This window comes from Pollachius pollachius (assembly GCF_949987615.1).
Source record: "Pollachius pollachius genome assembly, chromosome: 1".
Taxonomy (NCBI): domain Eukaryota; kingdom Metazoa; phylum Chordata; class Actinopteri; order Gadiformes; family Gadidae; genus Pollachius; species Pollachius pollachius.
In genome coordinates, this window is record NC_136934.1 from 30,228,137 (window position 1) to 30,249,954 (window position 21,818).

General features: G+C 42.8%; 3 protein-coding genes across 3 annotated transcripts; 1 reads left to right on the forward strand and 2 right to left on the reverse strand.

Annotated features, from left to right (window-relative positions):
- Positions 1 to 3,030: 3,030 nt before the first annotated feature.
- Positions 3,031 to 8,662, reverse strand: them4 (thioesterase superfamily member 4). The gene is made up of 6 exons (XM_079736854.1): positions 5,743 to 8,662; positions 5,395 to 5,578; positions 4,906 to 5,068; positions 4,597 to 4,707; positions 4,302 to 4,426; positions 3,031 to 4,185 (listed from the first exon to the last, which is right to left on the reverse strand). The coding sequence occupies exons 1-6, from the start codon at positions 5,827 to 5,829 to the stop codon at positions 4,142 to 4,144; spliced, it is 714 nt and encodes a 237-aa protein (XP_079592980.1). The 5' UTR covers positions 5,830 to 8,662; the 3' UTR covers positions 3,031 to 4,141.
- Positions 8,663 to 9,746: 1,084 nt separating this feature from the next.
- Positions 9,747 to 11,451, reverse strand: LOC307076036 (uncharacterized protein). Its single transcript, XM_079736866.1, has 4 exons — positions 11,038 to 11,451; positions 10,824 to 10,878; positions 10,288 to 10,405; positions 9,747 to 10,159 (listed from the first exon to the last, which is right to left on the reverse strand). Exons 1-4 carry the CDS (start codon positions 11,437 to 11,439, stop codon positions 10,126 to 10,128), a joined length of 609 nt encoding a protein of 202 aa, XP_079592992.1. The 5' UTR covers positions 11,440 to 11,451; the 3' UTR covers positions 9,747 to 10,125.
- Positions 11,452 to 11,786: 335 nt separating this feature from the next.
- Positions 11,787 to 15,655, forward strand: LOC307083237 (uncharacterized protein). The gene is made up of 5 exons (XM_079747071.1): positions 11,787 to 12,276; positions 13,681 to 13,735; positions 13,865 to 13,979; positions 14,088 to 14,374; positions 14,882 to 15,655. The coding sequence occupies exons 1-4, from the start codon at positions 11,983 to 11,985 to the stop codon at positions 14,368 to 14,370; spliced, it is 747 nt and encodes a 248-aa protein (XP_079603197.1). The 5' UTR covers positions 11,787 to 11,982; the 3' UTR covers positions 14,371 to 14,374; positions 14,882 to 15,655.
- The last annotated feature ends 6,163 nt before the right edge of the window (positions 15,656 to 21,818 follow it).

The window sequence follows — 21,818 nt, forward strand, 5'->3', positions numbered from 1 at the left end:
TGTTTAAGGCGCCCTATCTTACTCACCAGCCCCTCCAGTGGACTGTTCCATCTGGTAGGCTGATCTATCCACGTACATCTGCGTGGACACTCCCATTTGTGATGTCACTAGAGGGAAGATTCTGACATGGCTTCTAATGGCTAATAAACATCATACCTGGAGAAAAATTGGGATCCTTTAACATTTCAATCATTTACAAATATATAAAAAAGTTTTGTTGATGATTAGGTCATCGTTAACAAAAAGCTTACTTATCATCTTAAAATGTATATTAATGTTTTTCTTTATTGATTAGTTCATCATTAACTTAAGGCTTGAAAATGACTTATACTTGAACGGTATAACAAAGTGTTTAGCTCAGGAGGTAGAGCAGTTGACTTGTAACTGACAGGTTGGTAGTTCAATCTCCAGCTCCACCGAGTGTTGATGTGTCCCTGAGCAAGACACTTAACCCTAACTGCTCCTGACGAGCTGGCTGTCGCCTTGCATGGTTGACTCTGCCGTTGGTGTGTCAATGGGTGTATTAACCAATGTAAGTCACTTTGGATAAAAGCGTCTGCTTTCATCCAAAATTGAAGTGTGTGTGTGTGTGTGTGTGTGTGTGTGTGTGTGTGTGTGTGTGTGTGTGTGTGTGTGTGTGTGTGTGTGTGTGTGTGTGTGTGTGTGTGTGTGTGTGTGTGTGTGTGTGTGTGTGTGTGTGTGTGTGTGTGTGTGTGTGTGTGTGTGAGTGAAAGTGTAAAGGGATTCAGACCGAGACACAATCCTTTCAGTTTTTCAGAACTGAGTTCATGGGGGTGGTTGGCTTGAGCTGCCACGAGCATTGTTACTCCCACTAACATTTTTACCACACCTTTGTATAGCAGTTAAGCATTACTCATCTTACCGTTTTTTTGAATGGCAATGTAGTCTGCAGCTGATTGTAGTGGCTACAGTTTCAGATCAAACACAACCCTGTGTGTGTGTGTGTGTGTGTGTGTGTGTGTGTGTGTGTGTGTGTGTGTGTGTGTGTGTGTGTGTGTGTGTGTGTGTGTGTGTGTGTGTGTGTGTCTTTATACCCTGATCCACTAGCCTCATAGCAATGGCCCTGGTCATACCTAGTCCCTTATTAAACTCTGACTAGGGCCCTGGTCATACCTATTCCATTTCAACAACACTAGCCATGAAAGGTCCACGCGTGTTTTGAAAGGGGTCAGGTGTCCACAGTGTGTCTGTGAGTGAGGAGGGAGGTAGTGGGTCTAACCTGAGCACCGGGTGCTTTGCATTTAGAAATGCAGAGGATGAGAATAGTAAAGCAGTGATTCCCAAACAGAAGCTGACACAAGTTAATCCTCTGGATTAGCCCTGGTTTACTGTAGCTCTCACCAACACGCAGCCATTGAACCAATTACAGGGAGAGAGATACAGGGAGGGGAGGGAATGGGGGAGAATAACAGTTAAGAGGGAGGGGAAGAAAGAGATACAGAGCGATGAGAGAATGGGGGAGAATACAAGTTGAGAGAGAGGAGGAGGAGAGAGATACAGAGCTATGAGGGAATGGGGGAGAATACAAGTTGAGAGGGAGGAGGAGAGAGATACAGAGCGATGAGGGAATGGGGAAGAATACAAGAAGAGAGGGAGGAGGAGGGGAAATAAAAGAGCAATAAAGAGAAGATCTAAAGAGTGAGAGAGAAAGGTAAAGGAAAAGGGAACAGGACAAACACAACTGCCTTTACTTAAAAACTACATGCGGTTAAAACATATGTATTATAAACGTATATATTATAAAAGCAATATTATAAAAGCATCGCGATACATAAACACTTGGGTACGGTTGGGTTCAATATGTAGGTTACAGAATCCTGCTTGCAGCTTTGCTCCAGACCATATGACATGGGCCACACACTGCACACACGGGCCGAGGCAAATCGCCTCTAGCCGGGCAGTTCTCACCTCGTCTGATCGGCGCGTCACCTGGAGATGCATTGTACTCCTCATATTCCATTAGTCCAAAACAAAATACACGTGGTCTGTACGCATGCACTGACCCACATGAAAAACCTTTCGTTCACTTAGTAACTTCTGCTCTCGCTTCGAGGGTCGTAGTCGCCGGCAGTGCTGTTTGGTTGTTCTAGCGGACAGGTCGGCGCAGGGGTCTGGGTAGGTGCATGGCAATCTCCTCCACAGTGATCAATGTGGACTCCAAGCGTTAGCCCGCATCATGTGCTCCATCAGGTCATTTTACTCAACAATAATCCTCCTGTGGTGGAAATGTTTCATATCAAAGTTCCTTGAGGCTCACGTCCATCGGGAGTGCAGCTGGAGCCGCCGGGTGGCAGCTCCAGAGGGTCACATACTACATATAATGACGTAACTCCCGGTGATTTAACTACTCCCGAGCACGGGACCTGAAGGACTCAGACCTGGACCTGAAGGACTCATATACCACGACCTGAGGACTGACCCCCCCCCCCCACCGGTCAGTCCTCAGGTCATGGCATATGAGTCCTTCAGGTCCCGTGCTCGGGAGTAGTTAAATCACCGGGAGTTACGTCATTATATCGGATAAGGTTTGCTTTGTGCTGTTCAGTTGAGAAATAGAACCCAATGCTGCTGGAACCAGCTTCCGCAACACGGTACAATATAACGTTTATAAAGGACAATTAACTTTTTAATGACGACCAGTGCGCCGCTAGAGCCACGTGATATATCATCTTATTATAGTTCATTAGAATTAGACTATTTAAGTTCGCCGATTGAGAACTATAATTTGCATAGGTTTGCCTAAATTGTAGTCCTATTTCGTTTTCTAAGCAATATTCAGATATGGGTTAAAGATTAAATATGTCCATTAAATATCCCATTACAATGCTTATGGTATTCCGCATGACTTTAGGCCTGCGATGCTTTAAATATATGAACTGTATAAACACAACGAATGCTCAGGTGGTTTAATATTTCGTTTTTAGGGACTTTTAATAGTATGACAAAAAATTATATTGTACTGCAATACTTTAACTTCCGTTATCATAACCTTTAGGCGTTATTATAATCAGGACACACATTCTATCATCACACGCACACAATGAATGAACCCAATTGGCAAACAACACCATCAATCCAAACAAGGCACCTGTAGCTAATAAGGCTTACCTGTGTGTGTGTGTGTGTGTGTGTGTGTGTGTGTGTGTGTGTGTGTGTGTTTATGTGTTTCTGTGTGCTATTCAAAACATTTTATAATGTTTGACAGAGAAAATAATGTTATTACTGAATAATATAAATCTTGTTTGTGCATATTTAAAACTATTATGTTAAATATAAACTTGAAAACCTCCACACCTCGACCCCAAATAGTTGTCATGTTACAATGGGAGGAAATAAAAATAAAACACACAGAAATCACCACATATAACAGTGAAGAAAGGAAATAACCGAGGCGAAATCTGATGAGGTGACACAAATAATAGCAGAGTGTGTTTTTTCAGTAATGATGACAGTGGAACAATATATTTGTAAATGGGGTCAAACCAAACAATTGGTCCCCACCCCCCAACTTGCACCATGCTTTCTGCTTGATGGACATTTCTTGCACACCCAGGAATGTACGTGTTCTTCCTACAATCTCAAAAACACTTTCATTGGAGGAGTTCCTATTTTGAACTTTAAAGTTCAAAATAATGAAGAAATGTTCCCTATCTAATATTAATAATGTGATGAATAAAGGAGGTGCGGATGGGTGATCAGGCTTTATCAGTAAAAACATCTCCACCACCTTACAAAGGCTTTATCAGTAAAAACATCTCCAACAGCCTACAAACAGCAACACCGTAATAATGAACACAGTATCCAACCGCCCAAAAATGAATATACTCCAAAAGATGATAAATTAAATTCACTGCATAAATAAAGAATAGTCTTTGTTTGTTAATCCTTCTGGAAGTCTGGTAAAAGAACTCACACATAATCACTCCTTTCCTTGCGTCAATCTCGCCCCCAGGCATGGTGACGGCCGGAGGACCCAGGGCTGAACACCATCAGGGACCTCTGGACCCCAGGGTCCCCCTCTAGCACCCTCACTGCCAGTGAAGAAGGATCCCCAAACCTCTGAACTCTCGGGTCGTTTGGAGACATGTTTTGTAGGTTTGGTGGGCTGGTGTGATGGGTGTTAGCCTCCTAATATACTGCTCATGGAGATGGATAGAAACAGTGCTGCAAAGGCGTGAAGAAAGGCATAGTGAGAAGACTGGTACGGCCAAACATCACTGTTAGAGCATCACACATCATCCATGTTGTGATGGAAGCAGACTGGATGTGTTTAGTGATACCTTTTGATTCTACATGGACTTTAGAGCCATCTATTGAAGTCACAATGCAGGAGAAAAAGGCTTTTCGGCCTTCCCTTTGATCCAGCGTAGACTCCAGCACCACTGTGCTGCCCAATGGGATGGGGCTTTGGGACAAGGACAATTAGAACATTATTACACAATATCGATTGTAAAGGCATAGTAGTAATAGTATAGTGCAATAACAATAGTCATTAATTGAATTGACCAAAGCCTATATACCAAAGATACATAGTTAGTTCTTCTCAGTGGATTAATATAACTCGTGTATTATTACTTGCGGTAGTTGATGTTGAGGTTTGCAGTCATCACAGGTCCGCACACGTAGGTGGCGTGTGTCCCGTTTACTGAGTCAATCATGGCCGCTGTCGCCCCCCCGTGGACGTGCCTGAAAATACACTCCTATTAAACTCAACATTATATTTTGAAGGGGTAAAAAGGTATTTATACGATGAGCATCTTATTTGTTATAAGTATCTTGTGTCCAAAATGTATATATTTTTCAAGTAATGCAATATATAATATAGGAACAGAGTCATTGGGGTATTTACTCCAACTGGGAGAAAAAAAAACACAATTAACTCACCCTGGTGGGCCTTCTAGCAGATGTCCAGCCTGGAATATACACACACATTTGTCCTGCGATTTTTTAATGAACATAACGTATTCAAATCCCGCCCCCGGGATTTTGATGTTCCGCGTAAAAAGGCGCGCCTCCGACTGGATGATCTTACTGAGCAGCACTCCCCCTGATGAGGCACAAACGCACGTTTAAGAAAAATAAATGATGATCAATCCCTGAGAAAATACTAAAACAAAATAAGAGAGCCATCTCTCTAGTATATGAATGTGTTATGGACACTTTTTGGACACTGAATGTGTTTTGGACATTTCTTCCAATTAGGGGGTTACATTCTGTAAATGCACATGGACAATTATGAAAACACACACACAGACACACACACGCGCGCACACACACACACACACACACACACACACACACACACACACACACACACACACACACACACACACAAACACAACAACTTTCCAACCAAAGGTCATTCCGTGGCACCTGTAGCAAACTTGAGTAAGCGGTTGTAGCTGGGCAGTCTCCTCCAAGGTCCAGAGCCTTCCTTTCCATCCTCGCCCACACACTGGCTTTTGTAGAGCTCATAATGCTGCAGCATCTCTTTGCTCCATGAGGGATTTGGAAGACTCAAGTCTGTCGGCTGTGACTGAAACGGCCAGGACGAGGTCTGTGTTGGATAAGCAAACGCATCACAGCCATCAAAACGGTTTATTGCCAGCCTACTTGGCAGTTTAAAAACTCCACTTGAAATCATACATTAATCAAGAAACACACAATCGACTGAGAAAGTATTTTCTGCATTGATGTAAATGTGATGTAATGTCGACGTACCACCATGGGGCGTATGAGTCCTTTCGTGAATGGAGGCAAGCGATGGTTCACCAAGGTTTTGGAGATTCGACAGAGGATACTGGCCATGCCCACACTGTACCTTATCACCCTGATATTGTGTTGAATATTACCGACGCCGATATTGTTTTGATTCGCTAGCGCCTTTAGTTAGCGACAAGGTGGATTGAGATCAGCGTGCGATCATATGTTGTCGCTTCCTCGCTGTCACAACCAGAACATTGATCCGACCGAGTGATCAGAGCATGAGAAGTGATACGCTATGACGCTACGCCTGTTATTAAGTATTATTATTGTGTAATGACCGTGTGTAGTGACATTGAGATCTGTCATCGCCTCCCGGCTTTTTCTCGCATGGAGCTCCAGCTTCCTGTGTGAGCCAAAAAACACAGGCGACGTCATACGGGTCCGCCTCCACCCTCGGAACCTTTCCGGTGTGACACCGCAAACCACCGTGACCTAGGGGGCGCTGTTGGGCATACTCTGCAACATGCATGAGTTTAAAGCAGGGGTTCCTTCCCAAACTTTTTTGTTCGAAGGACCGGCATATTCATAACAAAAATGTGGAGGTCAGTTGGAATGCATCCATTTTAGATGCATAATTTTATTCGAAAAGGTGCCGAAAAGGAGGAGCTACACACGTCTCAGTGGTGGCACACACACAGACACACGCGCTCTGGATGTCAACAAGGAACACCAGGCCATATCCTTTTGAACAAACCATCACAATAAACCGGTCTTTCAACATCAACACCATGTGACCTTATGTCTGGAGGAGCCAAATAGAAGTGGAGGGCGGCAGCCACCTAGGTGGCGTGTAGCATGGACTTTGTTACTTGTAACCATAAAGATCAATTTATTACAATTTATTCGCATTGGATTTCCATGCTGCAGCCGTCAGTTGTCAATCATTGATAGTCACCTGTCTACTTCTGTCCCATCCTAAAGTCAAAAATATTACATAAATGATCAAGATAACGTATGCCTTTATGGGATTACTGAAAGAACCATTAATTAAATAAATTAACTAATTCTGAATTATTTAACATTCCTACGTTCCCTCTGAATATCATTAAAACAGTTATTCAAAGCCAAGTTCATACTAGGCCTAATCAAATATTTGCGAATTTTACTTAGCCTACACATTGACGTAGACTAAGTAGGCTACATACATGTCGGTATGCTATGTATTGTAAATAAATCCATCTTAGAGGCTCGCAATTGCCAGAAATGCCTATGAGAAACGCCTATATTTACGCTTCCTAAATCAGATTCCTCGGGGAACTGAAGTCTCCATGAAACACGTGGCGCTCAAGCATTTTGAACTGCCGCCGTCGAAAGTCTCTAAATAGCTGTGGGGCAACCCATAGCAGAGCCATTTAGCCGTCTAGATCGTCTGAGCTGGATGACGTATAGTCCATGCGTCCCTTCTTTCCCAATAAACAATAAACATGACGGCAAGCGGTTCACGTTGGTGCTAGTGAAGTTGAGTTTTGGATCAAAAATCCCCCGTTAGTAACGGCGTGGGCCTTCTTTGTTCAGTGGAGAAGGCGGGGCTGCGCACGGAGTCTAGACCTATTTAGAATGATTGGCACACTCCCGAATGTTTTAATTATTATTTTTTTTATGAATGAAGACACCCGCATGCAAGAATAAGTTCACGTCTGAGTGTAGGCTACAAACGCGATTACAAGTGCAAAAACATATTAGCATATTCTTTATTTTGCTGACCGCTCGTTTTTCATCCCGACAAAAGCCTCGTAAGGAGAGTTTAGTTAGTATTTACAACAGAAATAAACCCAATAAACTACCAATGTGTGCAGGATCCGGGAGGGTAAATTGGGGTTCTAGCTCAAGCAGGCAATTTACCTCGGGGAGTGTAAACGCGCGGACCGTGCCGCGAAAAAGACGTGCATAAAATGACCTATTTGGCAGTGTAAAAACGCTTAGTGAGAGAGCGCTGTATCTGATAAGAACGGCTCTAAATAAGCAACAAAGTCAGTAAAGTGTCAACTGTGATCTCTGTGTTGTTCTGCTAAGCAGCGGACGCTTGGTGGTGAGATAACGTGATGACGTATGTACAAGAGGCAACCGTGCTCAGGCCCAGTTGAGATTGCCTATTGTGAGCACAGGCCAGCGCACAGCGGGGGGGAGCAATCGTACTTGAGCACGGTTAGGTGTGAAACCAGTGGCGCACTCAGGGGGTGGGCAGGGAGGGCGACCAGCCCCCTCGTGCCTCCATGGTTGAAAAAGTGCCCTCAAGAGTGGCGAATACGAGAGAAAGTGCCTTATTGCCTGCCCTTTACATGTGAAAAAAATTATTTGGTGCCCTCTGGCAGTGTTGTGCCTGAACGCGTTCATTGAACGGTAGTTCATGAACTCGTTCATATTTTGGGCAAACGTGAACTGAACGTACTGTATTACTGCCTGATGAACGTTACAATGAATTCTCATTCTGTTGTCTGTGAACAGCACGCTCACTCGGTTTAACTTCGTTCAATAGGGGGGTAATTTGTTTATCAACACGGCGGACGCGCGCGCAGAACACCGTGTTGTTTGACCGGTTGCCATGGTTATCTCCGTGTGGTTAATTTGCAGTTGCGGTGTTGTCAGTTTACTGTTACATTAAACTGTTAACAGAAAACGCAGTTATATGCTATATACCCCATAGTATCTGTAGTATAAAGGCTGGGACGAATTTCAAATTATAAATATGTACAATCCATAACGTTAGCTCTCTGGCTCTTAGCTCAGCGGACTAGAATACCTCCTAGAATCATTGCTTGTTGGCCGGAAACGGAAAGGGGGGCTGTTTACGTTTGGTTGTAGTCTTTTCACTCGGTTCTCCGTCCCAACAGTAGGGCTAGAACCGAGCAAAAAGACTACAACCAAACGTGAACACCCCCCCTTTCCGTTTCCGGCCAACGAGCAATGAGTCTTCCAACAGAAATCAATGGGATTTACAAAATGCGCAATAAAACGATAGAAACTGTATTTCGCTACGATACTTGATTCAACCATTCTAGTTCATCCTAGACAAAGCACAAAGGAAGCTCAATGTTCAAAATACCAGAAAAAGACACACAGAAAAAAATTGCTCACAGCAACATATTGAAAAAAAGAACTATGAACTAATTCATTTTTTGGAACTGTGAACTTAGTTCAAAATTTTGAATTATGAACGTTTAACTGAACTAGTTCATTTTAAAATTTGTGAACTGAACTTTGAACTGCTTCACGTAGAAAGTGAACTTTCCCAACACTGCCCTCTGGTGCCCCTTCATACAATAAATTATGATGATGAGCCCTCTAGAAAATTCGATAACATGCCTCAATATGTGCCCGCTTAATGCCCTTACAGTGCCTCCATGGTTGAAAAAGTCCCTTCTACAGTAGTGAATACGAGAGAAAGTGCCTTATTGGCTGCCCTTCACATGTGAAAAAAAATGAATGGGTGCCCTCTGGTGCCCCTTCATACAATAAATTATGACGACGTGTCCTCTAGAGCAAGAATGTGCCCTTTTTGTTTTTTCGCCCCTGCCCTTCAAACACTGTGTGAAACTGACTTGGGCACGGTACAGATGGCCTAGTGTGAGGCCCCGTCCACACGAAGCCGATTTTTTGGTGAAACCGCATAAGTCTTGTGCGTTTCGGCCGACCGTCCAGACGGAGCCGGCGAACCAGGTGCCCGAAAACGCACATATCTCAAATCACCCTCGGAGGTGGTCTCAAATCTATCCGGACCTATGCGGGTTCGTGTTAGGATTCGTGTGGACGCCTGAAACGCAAACGATTACGTCATTAGCCCCCACCAGCTGGGGGACGTCAGAGTTGCGATGAATTTTTTGCCTATTTAAATGAGGAAGTGAAAAAGTCCAGCAGAGGGCGGTATTGGGATAAGCCTCACACACTACTAGTGGATATGGGTTCCATGCAGGTGCGCATAACTGAACTTGGAAGAACAAAAGCTTAACAGCCAGACCTGAGACTGTACCTCATGTAGCCCAAATTTTAATGTTGTAAGATTACAATGATTTATTATCCAAGTTAGTTTGTAAAATACTTATACTTCAAGTGTGCTGCAAGCATGGTATTGAGACATACAATTCCAGTTCTTCCAAAGGGAAGTTATCAGGTTTGTCAAAAATAACTCATCTAGCAGGTTTGTCACAAAAAAACAATTATCTAGCAGGCAAAGGTTATCAGAAACAGAATGCGGAGTTACTGGTTGAGGAGAATCCATTACACACACACACACACACACACACACACACACACACACACACACACACACACACACACACACACACACACACACACACACACACACACACACACACACACACACACACACACACACACACACTATTCTTTGGCTTTAGCAATGCTGCACAGCTTCCTGTAATGACCGGAAAAGAAAAATCTGTTATTCTCAAATCACATTTGAGAACTAATTTCTATTGAACTCAGAGTCTTAAGTCATTGGCAGGCATTTTAAGCTTTTATTTTTATTTTGGGATATCTTACCGTCCTTCTTCCTTGGTCTCATCTACAAATGTACAGATTGCCTTGTCTCTATCCAGAATTTGCAGTTGTAAAATTTTGATCTGCTCCTCTGCTTTATTTTTTGCTGCTTCGTGGCTAGCTGCGGACAAGGAGTACAGCAGAAATTTTACATTATTTATAAAAACATAATTCTGACCCATAGAGGACAGAGTTGCACACAAAAACAATGTTCACTACACAATCATCTATCAAGTGTCTTTTACTGGATTTTAATAATTGAGTCCATAAAACCTCATAAATATCTTAAACTTCCCTCCACCAGTCATGATAGCCAGCTTTTTCCAAATAAAGATTGTATCTGTCTGAAGTATTTACTTAATAATCAAACAAAAACCAATCAAGTAGCATTTAAGAGGCTTAAGACCAAGAATGATCTATTTCACTTGATAAATGAAAAAGAGTGAAATAGAATAACTGAAATATTAGCCACGTTTAACTTGAATTAAAAGAAGGTATCTGTGAGTGTTCCCAGTACAGCCCCCCTCATACAGCCTTACCGTTGACCTCAGCTAGAGCCTGTGCGCCTTCGGTCTTCTTTCTCTCAGCCACTTCCTGGAATACACAGGACATCAAGAAATCTTATTCTATACAACACCAAATTGTAAATGCAGGAAACAGTATTAATTACCTTTACCAAAAAGGTGTGAATTCCCAATGTTTACTCTATTTCCATTGAAGCAGTGCATTTCAGAGTTATTGTGTCTTCCTTACCTTGTCAGTGTTACAGATCACTAGGGAATTGGTCATTTGAGCTACAGATCTACTGATGTCCAACTTATTCTTATTAAGTTGATCTTTCTGCTTTGTGAGAGGATCAAGCAGCTTGTTCAGATCTTGTATTGTGTCTTTCTCCTGAATGATGGCGTGTTCTTTCTGCTTGAGCTCGGCGGAGATCTCCAACATGCGTGCTTTAAGACTCCGCAGCTCCAGCTCCTGCCGAACGGCCTGGTATATCATCACCACCATCACACTCACACTGAGGAACGCCATCACAGGCACGATCTTCATCTTGGCAGAGGCAAGAAAAGGCAACCAGCAAGTTGTCGTAGTTGATGCTCCTCTCACTGTACTCTGAAAACTGAAAAGGGTCTCCCTCCTAACGACACACCGCATTCAGAGGTGGTTATTCCACCTGTAACCGGCTCCACCTGTTGAACCAGATACCTGGGCGTGACCAATCATAACCACTGGCACTTCCTTGTTGGTCCACTTTTCTCTCTTTCTCTCTAGCTCCCATTCACTCTATCCCATAATTTATATTAAAACGAGTGCTGCCTTTGTCTTAAACATTTGTTTCATATGTTGTCACATTCTATTTTTAAGAGATATGATGGTTGAAGCATATTTTTAAAACGTTAAACCCTGCTTTCCAAAAACACTGACATGAGTTGAACATCCCGTGGTGACTAGCCCAGTGGGCGGGCCCAGGTGGTACAGAGCCAAAAATGTATATGTTCTGGCATACTTCCTTTGCTATTCCCCTTCTTTCAAAGTAAGGGAAAGGTAGATGTCCTGTTTTTTTAATATCTCAGGCACCTCGCTTACTTGTATTTACAGATTGCATAAAGAAAGTTGGTATATCAAAAAATAAGAAACGCTTTGGTTTATTTAATCATCTGAAGAGTAAGCGCGTCTCTACCGACACAAATTCGCAAGATGAGGCTCAACATCTTGCTATTTTTTTCAGTACTTGTGAGTTTGGGATTGTTTTGGACGGTGAACCGACGGAAAAGGGAAGAGGAACGACTGCTCAAACGCAACAAGTTCCAGTTCATTAAACTCCGCGTCAGCGTGGACGTGCTCGGTGAGTACAAAGCGGAGATCTCCAAAAAGCAACCACTTATGGCCAAGATTAAAGAAGAAGTCAAGGCATTGGAGAGTGAAGCGGCTGATCACCTGGCCAAACAGACGGCAAACAAGGCTGAAGTGGAAGCCTGTGAGAATGCTAAGGTAGGTCAAAGCTTGAGACACACTCATATCTTTGGGACACCCCTCATATCTTCGGGAAAGGGGGTCAATCGATATGGTGGGACTGGCGGGTTGATCTCAACCGTTTTGTTTGCAGTGTCGGTAAATTAGGTAATGTCCATAGATGACCATTCATTTGTCTCTTTATACACCCCACCTAACACTCCACGTTGCCCGGTTTAGATGTGTATGATGAATGATGAGATGTTTGTGAAGTCGTGTCATTGGGTGAAGCCGTGTCATTGGGTGAAGCCGTCATTGGGTGAAGCCCATTGGGTGAAGCCATGTGATTGGGTGAAAATGTCGTAGGGTGACGCTGTCATTGGGTAACGCTGTCATTGGGTGAAGCCGTGTGATTGGGCGAAGCCGTGTGAATGGGTGAAGCTGTCATAATTGGGTGAATCTGTCATTGGGTCAAGCCATCTTTGGTTGAAGCCTTGTTATTGAGCGAAGCTGTGTGATTGGGTGATGCTGTCATAATTGGGCAAAGCTCTCATTGGGTGGAGCCGTGTGATTGAGTGAGCTGTCATTGGGTGAAGCTGTGCGATTGGGTGAAGCTGTGTGATTGGGTGAAGATGTTAATGGGTGAATATATCATTGGGTGAAGCTGTCATTGGGTGAAGCTGTGTGATTGGGTGGAGCTGTGTGATTGTGTGAAGCCATCATTTGGTGACGCCGTGTCATGGGAGGAGCCACGTTGTTGGGTGGAACCGTGTAATTGGGTGGACGTGTGTGATTGGGTGGAGCCGTATCATTGGGTGGGGCTGTCATTGGGTGGAGCCGTGTGATTGGGTGAAGCCGTCATTGGGTAGAGCCGTGTCATTGGGTAGAGCCGTGTCGTTGGGTAGAGCCGTGTCGTTGGGTCGAGCCGTGTCATTGGGTGGAGCCATGTGATTGGGTGGGGCTGTCATTGGTTGGAGCAGTGTGATTGGGTGGAGCCGTGTGATTGTGGCCATCTCTTAATGGACTCAATACAGACATATAGCAAATTCTTGTAGGCATTCAAATTCACGCTTGCCAGACTTTTCTTTAACGAAGAAGAAAATATACCAGTACCAGTCTTAACGTTGTCGCTGCAATAAAACGAATGGCATTACTAGCTTTGACATCGTTTTCGGACCATGCAACTGATGCCTCAAAGAAACTTGCTATAGGCAAGGCCAGGCACATTTATTTTAAACTTGCTATACCAGTGGATTACATGGTTGACCTGGACACAGCAGGCTGGTCTTGCGTTGCATCATGTATCTATTACATTCATGTGTTGGGGGTGCCTAATTTGGCACAGGAAGTAATTGGCAAACTAAGCTTATGAGCAATTGGGATATAATATATTGTATTTGTATCCTAAAATAAAATATCCTTGCATCTCTTTTTAACCCATAGAAACAGATAACAGATGAGGCTGCATCCCTTGAGTCTGAACTTGGTAGCAAAAAAGGTAAGTGACCAAAACACTTCTTTCAACAGCACGCAAGTAAATTTAACTAGGGACACTGGGCAAAATTCTAAAATCTATTTCTAAAAGGTTGCATTACAAGAGTTTTATAATGGAGGCCTATATCCACAGAGGAATTTACAAAGCAGAAAGCCAACTGGGAAGCTGAGGTTGCATCTCTAAATAAGCAGATAAACGAGAAGAGCAAATTGTGTGACTTCATTAAAACGGATTCAGAAGTGGCCAGGTACAGTAACGACTATAGCAGGCAGAGTCTGGACTCTTCATACCATGGATTTAACTGTATCTTCAACCCCATACATCATGCTGTCGTCTTTTAACTCTGTTATTTTAGGAAACTGTGTGGTGTGCCGGATCCTAATCCAGATGCGGTAAAGGACCCCAAGCCAGAGGAGGCCGAGGCAGAAGCCCCTAAGCCCAAGGAGTCTAAGGCAGAGGCCCCTAAGCCTGAGGAGGCTAAGGCAGAGGCCCCTAAGGCAGAGGCCCCTAAGCCCGAGGAGGCTAAGGCAGAGGCCCCTAAGGCAGAGGCCCCTAAGCCCGAGGAGGCTAAGGCAGAGGAGGCCAAGGAAGAGGCCTCTAAGGCGGGGGAGGCCAAGGCAGAGGCCCCTAAATCATAATGAAGTAAGCCTATTTTAACAGTTTTGAATTTATTTCGTAGTGGAAATAGTGCATGATGACTGAGAAGTTTTACCTGAAACAATCCTAATCTGAGTTGTGAAATACTATATTTATTCTTGCCTGAGATTTACTTTTAATTAGTACAAACTACACACAAAGGTAAAGGGATTCAGACCGAGACACAATCCTTTCAGTTTTTCAGAACTGAGTTCATGGGGGTGGTTGGCTTGAGCTGCCACGAGCATTGTTACTCCCACTAACATTTTTACCACACCTTTGTATAGCAGTTAAGCATTACTCATCTTACCGTTTTTTTGAATGGCAATGTAGTCTGCAGCTGATTGTAGTGGCTACAGTTTCAGATCAAACACAACCCTGTGTGTGTGTGTGTGTGTGTGTGTGTGTGTGTGTGTGTGTGTGTGTGTGTGTGTGTGTGTGTGTGTGTGTGTGTGTGTGTGTGTGTGTGTGTGTGTGTGTGTGTCCTGTATTCAATGTTGTATATGTAAATAGGATGCAAGGACTCCAGGCTGATCTCTGAAAGAAGGAAGTGAAGACGGCAAGCAGAAGGACTCCACTTTTTAGGAGAGTTGGTCCTCTTTAAATCCAAATACCATTTCTGAAGTTCAACACCTTAACTAATAACACATGATTCCCGTTTTAAATGGACTCCCCAAGTTTGACCAAACTCCACCATGTCGCCCTGAAGTTATTTTTCTCCATGGACGTTTTCTGTTGCTCATACACTGGTGCACAACCGTGTATGTTTAATAACCTTGTCTTCGTCTATACATCTTTTTACATAGTGATCCTCCCTAAGGGTGTATTGTTTACATACAATCCACCTTTACACCTCCATCAGCCATTCACAAATCCCCAAGGCCCCGTTAGTTGACCTGCTAAAACGACACTCTGTGCTGACCTGTCCGGAGGTCCAAAAGAAGTTAAAGCTGTTTCTGTTTAACTGTAAGTCCAAAAGTCTTATGGGCTACTCCATGTGTTTCTGAGTTAATTTTCTAATATGGCGATGGGGATTATTTTGTACCAATTATATATTTTCTATATCTTCAATTGAGTGGTTGGCCTAATTGTCATGCCAACCAAATCACTTAGTAATTTACATATCCAGAACTATTTGATTTGTAATGCTATATGAATGGGACTGTCAGATTCGTATTTATATTTCTTGGTAAAGCCAGCTGACTTTCATAAATGCACTTGTTTATATTTGAACATCAACATCATAATGCTTTGTCATTAAAATAAATAAATGTTCTTTATACAACATCCCACAGTGTGTCTGATATGTTTTTCCTCTCCGGTCACCACTCTATTTTCTGCCCATCAGACTCCACCCAATACATTCTACCCCCAGGCCCCCTATTAGGCCGGGACATGATGACTTCCTTCTGCCCCAGCGGGCCCACAAGGTCATGTTACAGGGGTTGCAGAGAGAGGGTCTCTCATGCAACCTCTCTCTCAGAGAACAGTATCATTTCTCTAATTTCTCATTTCTGCAAGCAACCCTAGAGCAAAAGACCATAGGTGAATCCCTTGCTCTCATAATGGCATGATTTGGTTGTTTTGAGGAGGTGTTGTCCCTAGTATAGTGGGCCCCTTTGAGGAAAGTTGGCTATTTAAGGCATTGTTCTATGCTGGCTGTGTAACTGAACCGGCCATTGCTAGTCTGGCTCTCCAAGCCACCGTTGATGTCTTGATACATCTAAATGAATATTATTTTATAGGGTGGATATTTCTGGATATTCAAGCAATCCATGTCACTCTTGCATTTAATGAAATACAATGCCCTCAAGAATGTTCAATGTGAACCTTTCTATAATTATTCACATTGAATTTGATTGCATGCTCTATGGGCTACTAACTAATGTAAATTATATTTGACATGTGTCATGAAAATGTATTTTCAGTACAGTTCAGTGGCCTGAAAAAAACAAACACACACGCACACACAGACAATTACATAAGGCACAATTGATGTAAAATGATTCATTGAAAATAAATTGTCAAGCAAAAATATACAGTCTAAAGGAAAAAAAGGACTTGGTGAAAAGGAATGTTTTGAGGTGTTTTTTTGACAATGGCTGGAGTACTGGTGGTTCATCATAATGAAATACATAGCTGAGAAGTTAGCATGTGTTAACATCCCACAGTTCTGTCTGCCTGCAGTTACCATATGTGATGGCAGTATTGATTGATTAATATTGATCGGTTTACCAAAGGTCATCTTGACAACCAGAGGTCACTTCCTCTATACATTTAAACCCTGTAAACTGTATATTTCACTACTTGTATGAATGTATATCTAGTGATTAAAATAATGCCAAAGAGAGCTGCCTCAGGTAGGTTACAACACACTAACCAAATGTAAATATATGAACTTGAGGCAAAGAGTATAACACAGCAGGTAAAGGTAGAAAATATTTTTCTTTAACAATAGGCACATCAAAGCACTGTGAAGGTTAGTCGAAAAGTACCTCCAGATAGTGAATGGCAATAGATAGACCAAACGAATGGAATGGAACGCTCCCTACTTAATGAAGTGACTCAATTCAATTCTAAAACTTTGACCTAGATGTAGAGATCAACTGAAAGTTATATCTGACTACATCTGTGACTGTGTGTGGTGGATGTTGGGTAGCTCACACTCTGATGAACATTACATCTATTGATTAGGCTAATGCTGGGAGGAAAGGCTCCAGGCCAAATCAGTTGATCAATATCCAACTAATTACACTGTGAATGTCAGTGAGTGTTGGTGGTACCCTCAAAGTTCCAGCCATGTATATAAACCCTGTCCCGCTGCAGAATTGTTCACACATTCATACATTCAGGCAGCACTGATGGACGATGGGACACTGACAAATACAACTTATACATAGAGTTTTCACCATTTTGGCTTTAACATTTCATTAGCAAACCTAATGAAGATGTTGTTTTTTATCTTTCCAACCTTTTTTTTCATGAGGTTTCATTAAGTTTAATCACCTGTTTTGCAGGAGACCTGACACACAACATACTTTAACCTCACAACAAGACATATTTAGGCCTCAGATTTTTGACAAAAAGTATTGAGTAGGGAAAAGGAGGAGGAGAAATGGACCTGGACAAAGAGATGTGGTATGTAATTTCTTTGTAACCTTTGTTTTCTGCATGTTAACGTAGAACATGTTTCTGTCGTCATCTACAATATGGTCAGCTTTTGTGGAGTTCTGCGCCTCTCTGAACACCTGTTGAGTGAGAATGCCATCCGGCCAGTGCACACACCCTGTGTACTCAGACTACCTGTTCAGCCGCTTACAACCCTCCCCTCGTCAATCTAATGTATAATAGCATGTATATAATGCTCTCTTCTGAATAGTTCTTAAATACAAACGGATTGTACGCCTCTTTTGTGATTATGATTATAGTTGCCCTTTTATACAAACACATTTATTTTCTCTTTCTTTTGTTCTTTTTCTCTCACAGGTCTCTGTAGTCTTAAAGATCAAGTTATGCAGCATTCCTGGAATTAACTTCAACACCAAGTAATACTTTATCAAACTGCAAGGAATCTGATAAGCTAGAGGCTGTGTGATATGTTTGATATTCGGTTGTTCTCCTGCGTTTTCACGTCAACTAAATATCAGACATATTCCTACAGATTCTGGCACGTTAACATCACATTGATCCAGCTCACCAAAACCAGAACATCTGCGTACATTATGTGCTTTATTGTCCATTTGTTTCTTACTTCTTTTAAGACATATGTAATCCTGTAATTAATTTAAAGTGATATTTTTTATGAATTAAGAATATCATGTATGTCCCCACATTTGATTGTGCAATCGTTATCTTTCCTTATCAGAGGGTGCTATCTTGTATTTGCAGTTCCTTAATGTATTTGAATGGACTATCCCACCAGGCAAACCCTTAGATAATTGTCTTTGTGACAGTCAGGCTGTCACAAAGACAGACAGGCTGCCGTTTATGTATATCCTGTTGCATGAGTAAACAAGGTTGAATTTCCTTTTTTTTTTACTGAATAGAAATTCAATAGTCTTCAAACATGCTCGTGTCGTGTCTTTGAATCTTTTCTGGGAACGTAAATATGAAGGAGAATAATTAAATCAGACAAATGACGGACAAAAAATATCAAACGTGGCCGAATAATAAAACTAACAATTACAATAGGTTGCCTCGCACTTTGTGCTTGGCCCTCCTTATAATATAACAATAAAAAGAACGATAACAATAGGTTGCCTTCGCACTTTGTGCTTGGCCCCCTAATAATAATAATAATAATAATAATAATAATAATAATAATAATAATAGTAAAACTAACAATTACAATAGGTTTCTTTCACACTTTGTGTTTGGCCCCCTAATAATTTGCTCATACAGCAGCAGGCATAGTATTCTGAAAAGAGATATTCTCACAGGACATTTCACTTACCAATAGCTGATGGATTGCTTATCCATTTCTAACTAACTGACACTCAAATAATTTAATTTACATCTTAACTACAGAACCTTTAATATAATTCATTTTCATGAATGTATCATACCATATATCATACTAGAGTTTTCGCTCATGCGTTGCGCGCGCTCAACCTCTAGTTGTAATTAACAGGGGTAATTGTTCAATGGAAAGTGTAGTATCCTATGCATGCTAAATCAATTATTAAATAACTTTTACTGTTATTCAGGGCTGATAAGTGCATTGATATTTTAAATGCAAGGCAACTTTTATTGGTTAGTTGAAAATAATAATCATCATTGAGATTAAACATCTCTTCCAGTGTCCTGGCCAAGACAGGCAGTAGTAGCCTACAGTCACTCATAGCATTCACACAAAACATAAGAAAAATAAAACAACTAAAACAGAGTGTAATATTAAGTTTGAGCAACAAAGTGTAAAGACATTTCGGGAGACTCAAGGAGGGGAGTAAAGTTTAGTCTTGTGGTGGACTCTATAGACATAATTCACCATAGCCTACTGTGTTATTGACATGTTTTCATTGTGTTATAGGGACACTGTCTCTTTAAGATCACGTCACTTGTGTGTTGATATGCCGGTCGGCCCGATGTTTGAATTTAACGTTTTTTATATGACAAAAGGAACGACCTGCCGTTGCTTGTCGAGGTGAGAATTTTTCTCTTCCCTTATTTTATTGCAATTTATATAGTCTATATACAGAACGTCTTACCTGGGAGAGTTTGTCGACGTCCAAGCCGTTATGTTTAAAAACATAACGTCTTAGCTGGGCGAGTGTCGCTGCGGTGTGTGCGCGTGCGTGTGTTTTCTTACCTTCGCGTGTGCCGATGGCAGAGCCGTTAAACGTCTTACCTGTGCGTGTGTGTCTGTGTGTGTGCGCGCGTTTTTGCGCGCGCGTGTATGTGTCGCTGCCTTTGTGTTGACGTGCGGTGTGTGTGCGTGTAGTGTGTGCGCATGTGTGTGCGTGTAGTGTATGTTCGTGCGCATGCGTTTCGCGTTTGCTCATTCGCGTAATCGAGCAATCGCGCACAAAATACATTTCAAAGTGGATCGGCCCACTTCCCGATCTTCCCGATCTCCAGTCCCTGCTGCAGAGCGAATTCAAATCGCCGGCACAACGGGCTGGGGGTCTAACACCGTAATATATATAAACTATAACCGCATTTCACATTAATCGCAAATATTCCGCTGCTTCGGGTTTTCCTTTGTATGCGCGTTGAGAGGAGGCGCGGACAAATCCGCTGTCAGTGCGTGTGCAGTGTGTATCAGTGATACGCGGGTTTATCCAATAGTGTACCCGCGCACCATTGGCATGTATGCGCGCTTGTCTCTGTGTGCGTGTGCATGTGTGAACGAGAATGACAGGGAGAAATAGTGCTATGCAGAGATGAATGAACGGAACGATATTTATATTTTAAAAGCGTGAGAAAAAAAGAAGAAGAATCAATTGGTGACACTCGGTGTTCATTCTGTGGCGCTGCGCCATACATTGGTCTATGTATGGAAAAAACTGAAAATATCATATGAAAACTCTTTCCTCATTCATTCACACACTGCATGAGGATCATTAAATAGCATCAGTGCATCGGCTCATGAGGATAATTTAATTATTCCCCGTGTATACAGCAATGATAGCAGCTACCGCAGATGCTACACAATTAAGTACTATGAATAAGTGCAATGTAGATTAAGTGCGTACAATAAGTGCGTACATTAAGTGCCAGGACGTACAACATACAATGGTGGCCGGTAGGGGCTGGGTAGCTATGCAGAGTCTAGGTGAACTCTGAACAGGTGAGTTTTGAGTCTTTTGCGGAAGCTGGTGAGCGACTCAGCGATCCTGACATCGGCAGGGAGCTCGTTCCACCACTGAGGTCCTAAAACAGAGAAAAGTTGTGACTTTGTTGATCGACCTTTGCTTGCTCTTAGCGATGGCAGTACCAGACACACACACACACACACACACACACACACACACACACACACACCAGCAGCAACTTCATGAAGACAATAGGCCTTTGTGGAATTCTGTGCCGAGTTTGTTCTACCGATGGGGTCTGACACGGCTCTCTGAGACGAATGTTATCTGAATTAGTGTACACTGTATACTTTGGGCACAATGTTGCAATGGGACACAATAAAACTGTCAATAAAGATCATTTATTCACACTCTCTGTTAACCCACTCCCCGTGTCTGACCATCACTTTGTTGCTTTTTCTCTCCCCTTAAAGTCCTCTCCCCCCTCCTCTCTAGTCCCCACATTGTCACCACCCGCCGCAACCTCAAAACTCTCTCTCCCTCTACGTTTGCCTCAACTTTTCTGTCTTCACTACCTTCTATTGAACAATTCTCTCAACTATCCACAGAGGAATCCTCTGACACTCTGCTATCCTCCCTCTCCTCCTCTTTGGACTCCCTCTGTCCCTTCCACTCCAGACCGGCGCGATCTTCACCCCCCCCCCTCCTTGGCTGTCTGAATCTCTGCGGACCCATAGAGCAGAGTTGCGGGCAGCTGAGAGGAAATGGAAGAGATCAGACTGTCCTAATGATCTATCTCACTATCTCTTTCTTCTCTCTGATTTCACCTCCACTGTGTCAACAGCCAAATCTGCCTTCTACAGGACCAAATTTACTCCTCCGCCTCAAACCCCAGGAAACTGTTTTCCTTGTTCTCTTCCCTCCTCAACCCTCCCTCCCCTCCTCCTCCTTCCTGCCTCACTGCTGATGACTTTGTTACCTACTTTACCCAGAAAGTAAAGGACATTAGCACCTCTTTTATCACTGCCACCATCCTCCCTCCCCCCAACCCCACCTCTGCCTTTACCCAATTCATCCCTCTCACCTCAGACGAGGTCAACAGAATTATAACATCTAACCATGCCACCACCTGCCCCCTGGACACTATCCCTTCCTCCCTCCTCCAGGCTGTGTCAAACGACATCCTGCCATTTCTC